Below are 18533 nucleotides of genomic sequence, written 5' to 3'. Positions count from 1 at the left end.
TAACATTGTTATGCTGTTTCTAACCAATGATGGATATTTCTTACCATTAATGCAACTTCTGGTGCTGCGTGGTTTTGCTGATGGATTTGTGACTACAAAGTGAAAAGTACGATTCTCCTCGTTTTTATAATTAAAGATTTGTCTGCGAGCCAGATGCGGCCATCAAAAGAGCCGCGTCTGGCTCCTGAGCCATAGGTTCCTGACCCCTGCCCGAGGGGGTCGCGCCTCGCTATTTGAGAACCACTGCCCTAACGACTGTGGCGAGTCGCTGATTCTTGTCCCGTTGTCCTGACTGCTGCTTTGGACACAGTGGACCACAACAGTCTCGTGTCTCGGCTGCAGGACATAGGAGGCCTTCAGCTTGTTGGTCCTCTCCTGCCCACGTATTCTTGTGCTGCTCTTGTGCTCCGTGTGTCTCTCCGTGACACCAGCCTGTCCTCTGTCCAGTTTCAGCTTATCTTTGTGTTCTCTAGTTGCCGCTGTGTCACTTTGATTTTGCGTTTTATTACAAATGCTCTGAGAATAATGAAGCCCAGACCAGGGAACATGTTTTGGTTGTTTTTATTTGGCAATGGAAATTGAAATGGTGTAATGTAATGCCTTAAATATAATAAAACCCAACTATATCCTTAATACTTTACACTTTAAATTAAAACAATAGAACTACTGCCCACTTTCACCCATCGTAGATTGACTGATGATGATTTTTCAGGCCTGCTTGTGTCCACCACTTAAACCCTCCAATAAACAGTGTTCTCTACCTTCAGCACAACCCCTGACTGCTCCCACGTGTGTGTGTGTACACTATATATAATCTAGCATCTCTAATAAATAATAATAAATGCATTGATATTGTTGGAAGAAAGGAAGACTCGACAAATAACACGTGAGACACATGACAGTAAAAACTATGGCAATGCGTTTAACCGGCTCCACAATGGCAGCCCCCCATTGAGTATTTTCAGACAGCGATCAGGTGTAAGTAAGAGAAGGCTTGGGGAACTGGAAGTGGGGCGGGGGGTCAACATCTGAGATCACTCTGATTGGCCCACAAATCAATCAACCAAGCCCTTGGGGAACAGGGGAGAGCAGCAGTGTTTGGTTTGGGGAGCCCGATGGCCTGGCCCTGCTAGCTCAGTGTCAGTCACAGCAAGCTTTATTTACCGTTTACAAGCTCTCTACTGCAGGACCCTCACCAAGTCCAAACCTGCTGCACAAGCTCTGCAGGTCCACCCTGTCACAAGCGATTCTGATCAATGCTCCCGGACCATTTTTTATCTATTGGATTTTAAAGAAATGCTCTTTTCCAGGAGCATTTATTTATTCAAGCTTAAAGCAAACATCCCAAAAGAAAGCCTTCTGACACCGGCAGCTCTGTACAGACCTCGCCTCACTCATTAGTTTTTCCTCTCATGGGAGGGCGCTCGTTTGCATCCTATAATGAGTTTGAAGGAATTAATAAGCATTGGTTTAGCAGAATGCACCATAATTGGAAAGCTGACAATTTGGAATAGGACAGTTCTCTCTGTTTTTTTTCCCCAGTTGAGCATCTCTGTGGTTCCATAGAATAAAATAGGAGCATGTGAAGATGCATCGGTTCCAAAAGATGAATCTATTTCAGCACGAGTGAGTTGAATACAAATATAGATGGAGTCTGCTGAGAAAGTCTCGTCTGCATAAACGCAAAGATATAGACTTAAAGCAGAAATGCTGCAAAGAGGAACAAAACATTGGATCCACAATTAACAAAGAGTCAACGACGGAGCTGGGCTATTTTTTATTTTACACATTGAGGCATTGCTTGTCAGGGATTCCAGCCTCTCTGCGCCCCCTTTCTCCTTCCGTTTTTGTGCCCCCCTTTTCTTGTCTGTAGCATCCAGTCGATTTAGAAAGGCCTTATGCGAAGTCCGTCTCTTCTGTCGTTCTCTCTCATTCCGCCTAGCGTCTCCTCTCTCTCAAGCGCACTACCGTTGCTTCGCTTCCGGTTACAAGGCCGTTAACAAAATAAAAGCATAAACTTACGAAATAGTTAACAAAACAAAAGCGCGAACTCAAAATACAACTAGAAAGACAATCAGAGATTGCAGACCCCGCCTCCAAAAGACTATTGGATCTTGTGAGACAGTAAACAGGGCTTCCGGATCAGAGGGGTCAAACCTGCTCTAGCTTGCTGCTCCGGAACGTACTACAAGACTCCTTCTGGACTCTTTTTCCCATCATGCCATTCGTGTCCCTCCCTCTTAAAGTGGCAGTTTACAGCACAGGCACAATTCCTGTTCATGTAAAAATAATTCTAGAATCTGGATTCAGATCCGGATCAACGCCATTCTCGGGGAGGACCGAGCCACGGACAGAACCTTGCTTGTGTAAAAATTTCAAGTTGAGTGGGTTCCTAGTTTTTGAGTTATGCGCGCGGACAGACAAACAAACAAATTACTATTTATCTAAACAACGTCAACCTTTCATATCTACCATTACATGTCCATTATTACCCTCGCCGAAGCGGAGGCGAGGGTATTGCAATTGGGTCCGTTTGTCTGTCTGTTTGTTTGTATGTTTGTCTGTCATATCGCCCGGTCTCCTCTTGAAATAAATCCATAATCCCTTGTACGGGATTATGGATTTAACGACTGGAACCTGGTTTACTTGCCATGATAGCACCGCTGCTAGACAGTCAACTGAAACACAGCGCCTCGGGTGACGTGCTGACTCAAGGACGATCAGTTCCGTGCGTGCGCAGGGTGCTCTTGTTTCTTGTTCGGCGTTAAGTACAATATTACAATATTTTTTGCCTCTCCGCGTGAACATAAATACCCCCGCGTGCCAGCCACGACATGTCTGTCTTAGGCTGCCGGCACCTGCCCTACGTAGCTCCTACCCTGTTGTTTTGCCAGCTCCCTCGCTGTCACGTATCCAATATTATTAGAGCTTAGGTTTTTGTTTGGATGTGTTTTTTTTGGTTTCCTTTTCTGGTGCCTGCCCGCCTTTATCCTGCTAGTTTGAATCTAGTGACCGTTTTAGTTTAGGCTGTGTATTTTTGTTTCCCTTCATTCCAGACTCCAGCTAGTCCACTGTTAGTTTAGTATTAATTGATTTTTGGCAGTGTATTTTTGTTTGCATTTACATTTGACATCAAGAGGAACCAGGAAACGGTGTCAGTGTCTGTAGTGTGATAATTCAGCTATCCTTGGGTAGGTTTGGCCTTGTCTTTCTCTGAAAGCCCACTGATCTCTCTGCTGCTGCACGCAGGCCGGTGGGAAGATCTCAGAGACACTCTGATCACCCTTGACTGTCCATTTATTTGTTGGTACTTTTCTACAAGTGTTTTCATTCATGTTTACAGTGTCTTTACATGGTGATCAACGATGAGGCTTCTTTCCAATTAGCTTTCTGATGAAAAATGAAAATAGCAAGTCTTAATTAAAGCAATACTTTCTGCCCTAAATTGACAAATTCCAGCTCTATAGAAAAACTCAAATACAGCAACCAGCAGTGTGTCCTCTGTCATCCCTGTGCTGTGAAAAGTTATTTAACTTATTGCTAACATTGAATAGTAGACAATCATGTAGCCACTTTATAAAAGCTTTATGTATCTTATGCCTCACAGAGGGAACTCAGGACTGTCTATCTGTTCTCATTACGAAGCTTTCTGTCTAAATGACTAACCAGTTGTGTCTCTCTTTGTTTGACAGGCGGAATTTTTGAGTCTATTGAAAGCGGCCCATCAGGTGCTGAAGAGCTCGCCTTTAAATTTGCTTTGAACACAATCAACCGGAACAGGACCTTATTGCAAAACACAACGCTCACCTATGACATCCAAAGGATCAACATCTACGACAGCTTCGAGGCCTCCAGGAAAGGTATTTCTGTCTCTGTAGAAGTACCGTGAGTATGCTCTGCTGCTGTTTGTGTGCACAAAGCTAGCTGTGAGAGAACGAGGATGTACATATGCTTTCCTACTTTGATTGCAATAATTATAATCAGAAAATGAACAAATGGATGAGCTCTTCACACGTAAACAGAAATAATTGATTGGTTCTAGATAATCGCTCAGTGGCAGTCATTTATAAGCTGCTTGAAAACCCTTTTCATCACAGTGTAACGCCAAGTCATTTCAGCTTCATAGACATCAATCTGTCTATTTAGGGAGCGCGACTGTTCGTGCATCAGCTTCACCTTGTTTCCTGACGTTGACGGTAAAAGTGACAGTCGATGCAGGAGCTGAAGGGTTTTCATGTCGTCGCCGCAGACGGCTCCTCTCTTATCAGTCCTTACTGATTCTTCTCTAGTTATGGATGTTACCTGAACAGCTAGTCCAGCTTCCCCAGGATGACACACCAACAGTATACATAATGTCCCAAGATTGGTTTTATTATCCAGCACCGTCTCAAGGACATGGAGAAAACCATTTCTGCTCCTTTGTCTGGCCAGTAAGAGGAGCGCTGGCAGAGCCCTGCAGAACTGAGCATGTTTCTCACCAAAGGTCCATGAAGGGACCAGTGCCCAGCGTCCTCTAGTGGGACCCGTGGCTCTCGGCCAAGCTCTGTGCAGCTTGACTGATGTTTGTCAGAGAACAGCAGAATCCACTGGCAGGTCTTTAAATAGCTCCCTCCACAGGTGAGAAGGCCTGGAGACGCCACAGATATGGTTATGCTGCATGTAACATTCTCCAGCAGGGCCGGTTTGGAGGTGGGTCACTGAGGAGTTTGGAGGATCATCCATATTTGAGTCAACAATACCCTGACTGCTGTACAGGTACCGGGATCCAATCCTCAGAGGGATTCTCAGGCGTTACAGGCAGAGTCAGTTCCTCCTAGTGCAGGACAATGGAGAGCCTCATGTGGCCAGAGTGTGTAGGCAGCTACTGGATGATGAAGATGGCAGCAGATGGTTTGGATCATCAAAAAGTAAAAGTACAGAGTCGGAACGTAAATAATGACCTTTGGCTTAGTGCAGAGGATTTACTTGTTCACTATGAGTGGATTTATTCACCAACATTATTCTGGTTGTGTCTAGCCCAACATTTACAAAATGGATTTTCCTGTATTTCCTAAATACTAGTTTAGTCTCAGGACAGAATGACAGAAGAGAGCCGGAGAGGACAGGCGAGCCATTTAGGCAGGTGTGTGTGTGTGTGTGTGTGCGTGTGTGCGTCAGTTCAGTTCTTGTGTGTAGAGTCTGATAAGAGCCACAGAACACTGCGACCTGTCCTTGGGAAAGATGCTATGGTTAAAGAGATAAGGCCAGCGGCGTGGTGCACTCTCTCAGGGGGGGGGGGGGGGGGCAGGAAATAATTCTAATTATTAGCAATAAACAGATGAATTTGTCTTGATCCAATTAGGCAGTTGGTCCTCAGTAAAACCACATTTTGGGAGCCAAGGAGAGACTTCAGTCGCTCTAAGTCTTTATCATGTCCGGAAATCTGTCGAAACAGTCCTGCCTGCTGGCGCAAGATGATATCGAGTCTATGCCGTCCTTCCACGGATCGGGCCATGAGCTGTGCCCACACCCGGTCCCCCAAAGCCCCGAAAAGCACTGTTAGTGTTATCCATGGGCAATTTATCAAGAACTGTGAAAACCGCCGTCTTGCAGACTCTCCAGTACACCAGGGCAACTCCCAGCCCAGTTTGCAGATGCCCCCTCACCAATAAACCAAATAGCAAAATAACTGTCCTCTACAGATAGGACCGTGAGACAGACAACCCTCCACTTGTCCCAGGCATCCATTGTGTAGCCTGCCGTGAAGGTCCAACCTGGGAATATCGGCTTTTTTAATCAATCACACTACGAGACCACATAATCAATGGTTTTAGTCATCGGGAGCACAGAAGGCAGCGGGTCCAAGAAAAGAAAAGTCAGCTGACAGACACCGAGACGAGTCAGAGATAGCGGAGCAGGCAAGGGGGGGGGGGGGGGGGGGGGGATTTTGGTGATTTACACGAAAAAAATAATGGCCCTATACATTTATTTTATTTTCATTTGATTTATTCTTTCTCTTCTGTCATGGCAACAATGATACAAAACAACACACAGCAATACGAAATAACAATGCATACCATGCTAAAACAACAACAATAGGGTTTTATCATTATTAGTTTAGAAGTTATTCACTAAAAGCACACTTTCCATTATGGTGGATTCTTCTGGATCTATAGATCCAGAGCTTTTGAAGATACAACAAATCAGTTTGTCTACTGATTCCACAGCGTCTTGGTGAAGGCAGAAGAAACAGAACCTCCTTTGTGGAGGTAATAATGTCTGATGGTCATAATTGATTGTCCATCATGGTTTAGACAACGTCCCCTGTCCTGTCCTTGACTCAGTTGTCTTTTGCTACTGATAGAGGGGGTTCGTATCAGGTAAAGACCATCGTCATCTGATACAAAATAGGAATTTATAATCTGAGACACTCTAAATTATTATTATGATGCTATTACTATGGAATACAGTAGTTCCTCATTTTCCGCGGGGGTTACGTTCCAAAAACAACCCGCAATAAGTGAAATCCGCAATGTAGTAATCTTTATTTATTTACAATTATTATACATGTACATAAATGTTTTAAGGCTGTAAAACCCCTCACCACACACTTTATACACGTTTAACAGTCAGGCATTAATCTAAATAGATTGTTTCAGTATTATAGAATGAAACCAAAGATCAAAACCTGTTTTCAGAACTAAACATTTGCTTGAGAAATATATATATATAGTACGTACAGTAAACGTTTTCCTGTTAATAATGTTAAGGCGTGCAGGTCGAGGAAAGAGCCGCTTGGAGTGCAGAAGAACAAATATTCTACTCGTGCTGTCTTTAGCCTCTCATGCTGCTTTATTGGATAGCTTAGCACAGCGGAACGGCAGCGGCTACATGTATCAACAGGAAGAAACAAAACCCAAAAGGGACGTGACGTTTATGCTCCTACAAAAACGAGAATAAGAGCGCTATTAAACAAACGCTTAACAAATAAACACGATAGGTTTTAGAAATAAAGAATTTAATTTTAATGATCAACCTACGAGGTTGAACACATGAGAAGTTATTAATAGAAACTCGCACGTATTTCACAGTTCCTCTGACCGCGCCCCTTCGTCCTTGCGCCGTTTCAAGGCGCGTTCAAGTGCAAAAATAAAATCTGAAATTGCAGTAAAAAACTCCGCGAAGCAGAGAAGTCGCGGAAAATGAACCGCATTATATTGAGGGACTACTGTACATCCTTAAAGTTGCACTGCTGAATGCACTCCGAGTGATGATGATGGAAATATTGCAGAAGGAAGCTCACTAATCTAATCTGATGTTTCTGCTTTCTAGCTTGTGACCAGCTGTCTCTGGGGGTCGCAGCCATCTTTGGTCCCTCACACAGTTCCTCAGCCAATGCGGTGCAGTCCATTTGCAATGCGCTGGGGGTGCCACACATTCAGACCAAGTGGAAACACCAAGTATCCGACAACAGAGACATCTTCTACGTCAGCCTTTATCCGGATTTCTCGTCCCTCAGCCGGGCCATCCTGGACCTGGTCCACTTTTTCAAGTGGAAGACGGTCACTGTGGTTTACGATGACAGCACCGGTAAGACTCGTTTATTGTCATTAGAATTTGGTTCCATTCCAGACGCCTGTTCTGAACGCGTCTTGTGTTGCATGCGGTACAGTAGGACTTTTAATGTTGGCTGATTTCAGCATGGGCGGTACAGTGGGTAGCGCTGTCGCCTCACAGCAAGAAGGTTCTGGGTTCGATTCCTTTCTGTGTGGAGTTTGTATGTTCTCTTTGTGTCTGCGTGGGTTTTCTCCAGGTCACTCCTGTGACCCGCAAGACAGATAAAGCAGCTGGAGAAGAGACGATTGGGTTTGTCTACATGAAAATGGATGGATGGATGATTTCAACTTCCATCCGTCCAAGCCTGCATCCTTTGTTTCCGTTTAGTCCCTTTGGGTATGCGTTTTATTATCCAATATCAGGTCCATTTGCTATTTCAGCACTGCCATTGCTGAGAGACAGATGGTTATGACAGATTGAAAGATGTCAATCTTGACCAATGGATCTTCCGCCACTGTCTCCAAGTCCTCTTTCTGTCTAACGGTGTGTTAAACTGTGTGTTTAACATGGCTCGCGATGCATGTGGACCAGAATCTGGAGATGGAGTGACCTGGATAATACAAATGATTTTTCTGATTTTACCCAGCTTCAGAAACATGAAATGCATCGCTTTCATTTGTATCCATTTGAAATGCACAGAAAGGTTTGTTGAGGTCCTGCTGATGTGTTGGAGTCATCTGAATGACTCAACATGGGACATCTCACCTCTTTTTAATTATGGAACATCGACTTCTCACTACAGCAGTGGTTCTCAAATGGTGGGGCACGACCCCCTAGGGCAGGGGTGTCAAAGTCAAAGGGCCGGAGGGCCAAATAAAACATGTAGCTACAAGCCGAGGGCCGGACTGATCGATTGCTCATTGATAAATGTTAAAATGGCCGCATATAGTCAAGCTGCTCTTTTAGATTGATGGACAACTGGTCTATTCGCTCTGAACGGTGTTCCTGCTCAGGCTCACGTTTAAAAAGAGTTGCTTTTTTTCTGGGCAAACTTCGTCATAAACTTTAAGCATACAGTTTTTGATGAAATCCCCCTCTGTCTGATTTAGCGATCTCTTCTGCCAAAATAAAACTGGCCTTGACGAAAGCCTGGCTTTGTGATTTGACATTTGAGGCCTCGTTTTAAATCCTCAACCTTCTCTAGCCTTTGTTCCGTGTCCATATTCTTGTTTTTGTCCGCGTGTTTCATTCATAATGTCGTCTCAGATTATACTCTTTCACTTCCTCCACACAGAAGACACACAGGTTCTCCAGCTACCTCCATGAACATGTACCCCGACTCCCACCTTGTTTGAAACCCCCGGTTCTCAGTGTCCACCTTCCGTTTTGAAGGGTGTCTGAAAGTTAACTTTACTGTTATGCTAACGACTGCTGCGCTAATAAATATTGAGTTGAACCGTTGCATTGTGGGAAATATAGTATTGGTGCATGTAAAAGATCTGCGGGCTGCCGGCTAACTGTGAGCTGCGGGCAAGTTCTAATAATAAATCAATATCATCCCAGGGGCCATGATGTGGCCCCCGGGCCTTGACTTTGACTTGTGCCCTAGGGGGTCGCGGTGCGATCTCAGGGGGGGCGCCTGTGGCCGCGGAGAACATGCTTTTTTTTGCCGTACTAGATTAAAGTGTAATTGCACATCCACTACAGTAGTTGGCAGTGGCACCCTGATTGTCAGAGTGCGCGCAGGTAGTATTAGCTCTATGGTGTTTTTGGGGGGGGGGGTCGCGAAATGTTTTTGTCTTCCTCGGGGGGTCGTAACAGAGTTTACGAACATCTCAAAAAAACATTTTTTTTTAATTTACCGTTTTGTGTGCCGCCCCCTGTTTTGTCACGACCAATCAACCTGGTTTACGGCACACTTCTTGTTTCTCATTGATCATCCTGATCTCACCACCTCTGTTAACTGAGTTGTATTGTCTGGGTGTATTGATGTCCACGTCGCTAGCAATAGCATTTAGTTTTTGTCTGCTCCTGCTCTGTCTCGCTATCACTTCCCTATCCATCTCCTTGACTCGTCTCCGACCTGCCATTCTCTCTCTCTCTCTCTCTCTCAACCCAGCCGATCAGACAGATGGCCGTCCACCATGAGCCTAGGTTCTGTCCAAGGTTTCTGCCCGTTAAAGGGAAGTTTTTCCTTGCCTCCGTTGCTCTTGTGGGTCAAGTTGGGTTCTGTGTTTCCCTGCAGGTCTTTCCCTGCTAATCCTGTAAAGTGCCTTGAGATGACTTTATGTTGTGATCTGGCGCTATATAAATAAAACTGAATTGAATTGAATTGAATATTGTGGACATCGCCGGGTCACTATGGGGTTAATAGTGGCTCGAGTTCATGTCTTCCTGATGGGAAACGAGATCTCGGCTTGACCTGTGGACAGCGCCCCCTTGTTGTTAGCATGGTGGGCGCAGCAACCCAATAACACGCACAAATAGCACTGATGATGCTGAGTGAGGCGAGATCTGTGATACATTCAGAGATGATTCATTTGTTTCTGACTCTGCGCATTTGGCTATGAAAAGCAAAGCGCTTGATGTAATGAGGAAGGTTATTGCAGTATTACATGACATCATCTTCTGATTCTCATGGCCTTGCACGCCTGGCTGTTCTAAACCACGTCTGTCTTTTGAGAATGGGACATAAATGAGGACGCACACAACCTCTCTTTGTGCCGTTTCTCCACCAAGGTGGGAGCCAAACACGCAAATCAATAACCGTAAATGAACTCCTCTAATGGCTCAACCTCATAATGGCTAAACTAAGATGGCAGCGGCATGTGTGACAGGTCTCCCCACCAGAACGTCTGCACGACTACCTTGAGAGTCTGCCCCCCCATCAGGGCGAACAGGCAAAGAGACGATAAAATGCTGCCCCAGAAGGAATCGCCTCTTTGGCCGTTTACGTTACGGAGCTCGCACACCTCCATCCATCAGAGGAACGGCTGCTCCCATTCCCTTTATCGTACAGACGTAATCTATCTACTATACTTCACACCATAATGACATGTATGCGAACCGTGTTTAAAAACAACAACTAGTAACTGGGCGCATCCACGAACCGAAGCAGACGAGGAACGGTCGCCGGTCTCCGGACGAGGACTGAGCGACAGAAGAGTCCTTGAGCTCCTGGAGTTCGTCTCACGTCTGTTGTGTCTACAAAGAAGAATGATTTGAACCCACTTCAGGAGGACGAATGAAAAACAGATTCCAACACATGTTAATGTCAACGTCATGGTATTTGTTGAGTGCTGTGTGGTGTAACATGCTCATTGTGCCCCCGCTCGGCCTCGACAGGTGGGCAGTGATGCATAGAGGTCCTCCCCCCCCCCCCCCCACACACACACACTTTGTGTCATTCTCATGCAGTCAGACATTTTTAGATTCAGCAATTCATGAAAAACGTTTGCCGTCTGAAGTTTCATGATCGTATCCTCCCAAACGATATTCTTTGAAAGTCATCCCTCCATCTTCCACCGCTCATCTGGGGCGGGGTCGCGGAGGGATCTCCAGACTTCGCTCTCCCCAGCCACCTCCTCCAGCTTCCAGAGACGTTCCCAGGCCAGTCGAGAGACATTGTGTCCTAGGTCTTCCCCGAGGCCTCCTCCCAGTGGGACATGCACAGAGAGCCTCCCCAGGGAGGCGCCAAGGGGGGCATCCGCAATAGATAACCTAGCCACCTTAAGCTTGTATCCCGGATCTTGTCCTTCCGGTCATGCCCCAAAGCTCATGACTAGAGGTGAGCGTAGGAGCGTAGCTTGATCTCGCTGTTTTAGCCATTAGTAATGTTTGCATGAATAAAGAGCTCCCGTACCCCCCCTCCCCCGGCGCCACACTGTCCCTTGGTTTGGCTTAGGAATAGATGCAGCAACAGACGGTGTCGGCTCCCTTTCTCTCATTAATTACTTTCCCTGCAGACGGGTCCATTCTGGTTTCGGTAGATAGATGAGCGCTAAGTGTTAGCTCAGGGAAGTCTCTCCACCAATGTTAAGCCTGGAGAACTCCGGTTTGTACCTCCCTCCGTTTGTTCTTCCTTAGCCTCAAAGACGCCTGCAGGTTGAATTTTCCTCCAACGTGTTTCATACAATTAATTGACATAAATAACGTGCCGAGGGTCATGTTAACCTTGACCCTCGGCGTGTGTAGCTCAGCGGCTCATTGGCTGTTACTCCCATCATGCATTTCAGTGGATCAGTTTAATGTCTACACGACTGATGATTATTGAGCAGCCTGAGATGCAGTGGAATGGGAGATTAGGGGGTACGCTTGAGGGGCTGTTCCCTCTCAAGGATATCCATCATCGGCAGGCCAATCTGCTTTACACTCGGAGACTCCCAGACGGCCCCCTAATAAATGCTTAGAGGGGATTCATGCAGAGTTAAATATGGATCCTGGATCGCTTCTTTATGATGCATTCTCATTTGAAAGCATCATTTTGGTTATTTAAATGAGTTTTTTTTAATCGTTTACTCAGTTCTAATGTCATTCTGAGACGGTGCGATATTTGAATCACACGGAAGATAAATGTGACATGAATGTCTGAAATGACATTAACTAAATAACACATATCATGAACCAAACGCTCGAGGGTCAGTAGGACACACAGTCAGAACGAACATGACGTGTGTGTGTGTGTAAGGCGTCTGCAGGAGAAGCGCAGATCTGACTGTACTGAATTTAACCCTTACCGGATCCTTTTCATTGATCAGAAAGTGGCGATATGTATAAGGAGCATAACTCAATATCCGGCTTCATCAAGCCAGCAATCAAGTAATCCTGAAGATACTTTTCCAAAGGCGGCAGTGAGTTATTGATTGGTCATATTCATGTGAATAATATTTTGGTTCATATTTAACCTTTAGTGACTTGTACTACCGATAACCCTGACAACAAGTCCGGATAAGGGCTATTTTCAGGATTATTGGGAACGTACTGGTGAAGTAACAAGTCTGCCTTAGACCTACAATCTTGTTGGAAGGAGTTCTTGCCTTTGTGGTAATAATGGAATGTTCCAACATCTCATCTCTGCTGCGATGCTGCAAGCTCACGGCTTAGAATGAGCACGCTGAGAGCTGCCAGCAGCCCCCAGGTCAGATCCCCAGGTCAGCACTCTGGGGAGATCCTCAGGTCAACACTCTGGGAAGATCCTCAGGTCAGCACTGGGGAGATCCTCGGGTCAGCACTCTGGGGAGATCCTCGGGTCAGCTCTGGGGAGATCCCCAGGTCAGCACTCTGGGGAGATCCTCAGGTCAACACTCTGGGAAGATCCTCAGGTCAGCTCTGGGGAGATCCTCGGGTCAGCACTCTGGGGAGATCCTCAGGTCAGCACTCTGGGGAGATCCTCGGGTCAGCACTCTGGGGAGATCCTCGGGTCAACACTCTGGGGAGATCCTCGGGTCACCACTCTGGGGAGATCCTCGGGTCAGCACTGGGGAGATCCTCGGGTCAGCACTCTGGGGAGATCCTCGGGTCAGCACTGGGGAGATCCTCATCACTGTGCACCAGAGCGTTTCACTCCGTGGAAACCAGTGACAGCAGACCGGTCTCTAGCAGAGCAGTGCACGCATCTGGCAATAGGAGGCAAATAAATAATCCCATAGACGGCGGGCAGAGAGTCAAAGGGAGACTGAGTCAAAGCCATGGGTGGATCTGGAAGTACAAAGACTGGACCGGTGTCTAGAACAGCACGTGTTCCAGTCAGTGTGATATATCATGTAGACCCTACACCTGTACAATGATGCTGCTCAACTCGTATGTCTTATTTGTCCCTTGAATGTGTCCAGTATGTCTTATATGTCCCTTGAATGTGTCCAGTATGTCTTATTTGTCCCTTGAATGTGTTATAGAATGTATGTATGACTGCTGCTAATCAAATTGCCCTCCGAGGGACAAGTCAATAAAGTGAAGTGAAGTGAATTGAAGTGTGATGCTGCTAGTACCATCACCAACAATGATTATGCACTTGCAATAACTATTAAATAAATATTTAATAGTTACACAACATCTACTCACCATAAATTGTGGTCCCAATAATTACTTCTGTCCTTCATGGTTTTTTGTTTCATAAATTCCGGGTTCTTGTTTTTTAATCCGGGTTCTTGGTCTCTGTGCCGAAGCAGTTTTGAACCTTTCATTGACTCGTTAACAAAGCCAGTCAGCTGTTGATAAACCGAGTTTTAAGTGTGACTCCTGGTTTCTCTTCTTGGAGGTCATCGCCTCCTCTTCTTCCTCCTCTTCTTCCTCCTCAGTTGGACTTTTCTCCTGAGCAAAGAAACTCTCCAAAGACTTTTGTTTTTTTATATTAATTTTCGCGAGTTCACGGCTGGGTTTTTTTTAGCAACGTATGAAGAGGCGTTTGTTACGTTGGAGAAAATCCGGTCGTTTTTCAAAATAAAACACCTTTTAGACGCTAATAATCGATACAATGGTAATTTTATAAATTAGTTATTCTTTCTGTGCGGCCCGGTAACAAAGCCTCACGGACCGGTACCGGGCCGCGGCCCGGTGGTTGGGGACCCCTGCTCTACACGACAGTTTCACAAGATGAAAAAAGGCAAAAACAAACTAACAGACATATTTTCTTGTGTCATGCATTTATAATAATAATAATGCTTTGGACTTATATTGCACCTTTCTATGAGAAACTCAAACTCAAAGTGCTCGACTCCCTCCTGACCACCACCGACATTCACACAGGCAATGTGGGTGGTGTCTTGCCCAAGGGCACAAAGACAGTGTACACATGTGTCCGAGCCTGGAATCGATCTGCCAGCCTCTCAATCATAGGACGACCCGCTCAACCACCTGCGCCACCGTCGCCCCTGTTTACTATTTCACATTAGTATATGTAGTTGGATGGTATAAAGTAAACCCGTTCAGAGTAACGTTGTTCTTTCATCTTTCTGCTACAACCTAGCAACAAGTTCTCCTCGTGTCACTGTGAGGGTTCACACCTGAAGGGAAATCTGTGACTGATTATTCCATCCATCCATTTTCTTGCCTCTTTGACCAGTTGCTGGAGCCCATCCCAGCTTGCTATGGGCAAGAGGCGGGGCACACCCCGAATGTGTCTCCAGACTTCCTCATGCAGTACCACAGTTCCTCTCTGGGCACCCTGTCCTAGGCTTTCTCTAGATCTACAAAGACACAATGCAGCTCCTCCTGACCTTCCCTGTACTTCTCCATTGCTAGCCTCAACGCTAACATTGCGTCTGTGCAGCCTCTCAAACTGTGGTACCACTAAAATAGGACATCACACAAAACCCACTAAACACCAACTCACCCCACTCTCCTCAGGACGCAGGTGCAGGTCACTGAGGTGCGGAAGGGCGTGCTTTGGGAAGCCTTTGATTGCTGCTGCCATAGCAGCCCTTAAGAAAAGGCTCCGGTGCTGATGGTCCAAGTATCCGAGACCATAGTCCCCATCAGCATGCTGCCTCCGGTCCTTCAGGAAGTCAGTGATCCACCTGCAGGGGGGGTTGTTCACGTTGAGCTGGACCAGAATCATTTGGGCACTCAAACTCCCTCACCATGATTAGGGGGCAGATCAAGGGGTGGGGGGGGCTGCTCTGTTGTGTGGATTTTAGGTGATGTAGACTGAAGAACGAGTTTGTGATAAGGATTCTAGAAGGTCAGCGATGAAATGTTATGATGTGTGCCTTAAGCCGTGGGCCTTCTCACGATTTTATTATGTTCGCATAATGATAAAAAAGTATCTTGAATCTTGAATCTTGAAGAGTGAGAAATGTCCCAGGGGCTTTCTTAACCTCATTTGAATTATTAAAAGACATTGGAAATGTTCTGCCCTCATTTAAAGATGCATCGAGTTCCTCTGAGGGAATCTGTTGTGATCATAAAAGCAGGACGTGATCGGGCTAATTATTGTAATCACACAATAAAGCCTGAATCAATAGAACATATTAAAGGCATTTGATTTCATTGTCGTTTCCCTCCAGGTTTGATTCGGCTGCAAGAACTCATAAAGGCACCGTCTCGGTACAACATCCGCCTCAAGATCCGCCAACTGCCCACCGAGACCAAGAACGCCAAGCCGCTTCTGAAGGAGATGAAGAGAGGGAAGGAGTTTCACATCATCTTTGACTGTGGGCATGAGATGGCTGCTGGGATCCTGAAACAGGTGTGTGTGTGTGTGCGTGCTGTATCTATAGCTGTCATGCTGCTGTTCATTCCCCTTTCTGACATGGTAGATAGCTTTAAGGTCTGAATGTCAACCAGTTAGATTTGCTCCTCCATCATACACTGAAGCCTAATCCGCAGACTAAACTACAGGGCGGAGTCGTCTGAATGACTCCGCCCACCAGCTCCTGCTGACTGGCTCCACCTCCCCGACATAAACCAGCTCACCTGAGAGACTCCGTCCTGCAGCCTGTGATGACCCCAGCCTCACCCACAGAGCGTCTGTCTGACAGCAGCGGGACCCGTACTTCACTTTGACATGTCCTTTGGGTTTCATGAATATTAAGTGTTTGTAAAGTAAAATCAAACATTTTCTGGCTACGCTGTGGTTTTATCATCAACATTCTAATGCATCAGGTCGATTAATATATATGTTTTATATTATTAATGAGGCACCACCCTGGAAACAAATAACCAAATACTATGCAGCCTCAATTTACTCGAAGGGGTGGATGCGAGCACTGATTATGGAACAGAACCTGCCGGCACCATCAACCTTTCATTTGCAGTACAAGGTTCTACTCTGCTTATGAGTCAATACACTAAATAATTGACTCTTTCCTACAAAAGCAAATCATCAAGGAGGGCAACCTGACTAAATCTCACAATAAATGATGCCCCCTGAACTCACAGGCCCCACGCTCCTGCTCGGAGAGTTCTTGGTCTCACTCAAATCAAGCACCAACAGCTGTGCACGTAGCTAATGATTTCTGGACCATAGGGGTTGACTCAGCGTTTCCTTTCGGTAATTGCCACCCATTGAGATATTCTGCCCCCCCTGTCAGAGTTCAATGTCTTCCTCCATCAAGACATGATCGATGCTGCTGCCCTTGGGAACCTCATGGACTTCCTCACAAGGAGTCAAACCTTTTTGATGAACACTTCCACCAGTGTTCACAAAGGCCAGTGCTGCTGAACCACGGTCAATTGTGTGTGCTTAACAGTGAGCATTGATGCTATTGAACCCCGAGCAGGGACAATCAGAGCCATTCAGGACCAGCACCAGCAAATGCTTTGGAGCTCAGAAGCTTCCTTGGTATCTACAACTACTTCCGGCAGTTTGTTGAGGACTGTGTGAAGACACAGCGTCTCCTGTCCACCCCTCATGAAACTACTATGTAAAGACAAACTGTATGACTGAGTATAACCTCAGATGCATGTGTTCAGTTGCGTTAAGGACAGATTATGTTCTGCTCCCTGCCTGGCCTACCAGACAGGGAGCAGGACATAGGTACTGTCTATAGCTCATCATGATCGGTCAATGTTAGGTTTACAAAAACCTATAACAGGTTTCTTCACCTGGACTTAAATCTGACATGAGTGCAAAATTTCAAGAAAACCAAAAATAAAATAAAGAAAAGATCGCAGAAAAGCCCCAAAACGGAAGTCATTTAAAATGGCAACCTTCTGGCTCTAAGAGACACTAAAATAAATCTAGAAAAGAAACTGTGGTAGCTTTTTTTCTACAGTATTAAACAACTGAATGGATAGACTGGTGGGTCCATTGTCTTTGCCAGGGGTTGTACATTCACAAAGGTAAAAAGCTTGGTTACCACTGCAGTACTGTAGGACGAGAGCGAGAGGCAGGACAGGATGTGAGGAGGTGAACCATTTTCATCCCCAGAGAACACACAGACAGGGTGGAGGTGTGTGTTAGATAGATAGATATTTATTCGTCCCCATAGGGACATTTTTCTTCACTGACTGAACAATAGAAACATCATCACACATCACAGACAACAACCAATAATACACCACATGTGACACAACATTGAGAAAACAAAGAGAACAAAGTAACAGACATAAACAGGCCGATCAGCGAGGTCTACTATTGAGAGCAGCTATAATAGCAGGCAAGAGGCTTTTCCCAAGACGAGCCCTTCTGAATTGAGAGACCTGTATCTGCGTCCTGATGGTAGTGGGATGATGTATTTGTTTAGTGGGTGGGTAATGTCTTGTATTATGGATTTTGCTAATCGGGAAATGGACCTGTTGTTTAGCTCTGTGAGGTTAGGTGTGGGAAGGCCAATGATTCCGGCAGCTGTGTTTGTGATACGTGTGAGTTTGACCCGGATAGTTACAGAAAGCAAAGTGAAAAAGCATGAGGAGCAGTACAGAAGAATGGGTTGAATAATACTCTGATAGAGTAACAGCAGGAGGTGGGTTGGGTGTAGAGTAGAGGGTGTGGTATGTGATTTCGGAGTTGCTCTTAGATCCTGTTCGCCTTCATCATGGAGACTGATTGCCCGTCTCGTCAGTGGCTGCAGGTTCAGATCTGTGCTGACAAAAGCAACACTTAGCCTGGCCCGGCGACAGAGCCGGACTTCTGTCAACTGATTGTGCTTTTTAAATGGCTCTGTGGTCAACAGAACCAATAAAATATGGTCTACACGAGGTCTATTCTGGATTACATTATACACCATGTGTGATTTTTCACACTCACATGAGCAGCAGAATTATCTAACCCGACTAACAGTGTTTCTAAGCAGTGAAAAAAACAAATCTTTTGCCTTAGTCTTTGTTCCCCTTCCACTCGTATGTCATGCCAAACAGTAAAAGTGTTTAAATGAGCCCCAACTATTGTTTTATTCCTACGACTGAACCTCTTATGCCTCTTTAAGAGACACATCCAGTCCTGCTCACCATGATTGGCATGCCTACTTTTTTCCATAATCAGTACAATATCTTCAGAACTAAATGGAAATGTACCAAACATTTATCATCAAGATCTTTTAATTGGAGGTCAAAGTAAT

The 18533-nt window shown here is 45.6% G+C and overlaps 1 protein-coding gene across 1 annotated transcript in view; it reads left to right on the top strand.

Moving 5' to 3' along the window:
- Positions 1-2478: 2478 nt before the first annotated feature.
- The window catches only part of grik2 (glutamate receptor, ionotropic, kainate 2), a 91530-nt gene continuing 75475 nt past the window's right edge, over positions 2479-18533 (top strand). The window contains exons 1-4 of the mRNA XM_068747638.1: positions 2479-2527; positions 3693-3860; positions 7312-7569; positions 15540-15721. Of these exons, the coding sequence (XP_068603739.1) occupies positions 2479-2527; positions 3693-3860; positions 7312-7569; positions 15540-15721 (657 nt within the window). The remainder of the gene's footprint in view (positions 2528-3692; positions 3861-7311; positions 7570-15539; positions 15722-18533) is intronic.

The sequence above is a fragment of the Brachionichthys hirsutus genome, chromosome 13 (genome assembly GCF_040956055.1).
Source record: "Brachionichthys hirsutus isolate HB-005 chromosome 13, CSIRO-AGI_Bhir_v1, whole genome shotgun sequence".
NCBI lineage: Eukaryota > Metazoa > Chordata > Actinopteri > Lophiiformes > Brachionichthyidae > Brachionichthys > Brachionichthys hirsutus.
This window is presented reverse-complemented; position numbering and strand designations above follow the sequence as displayed.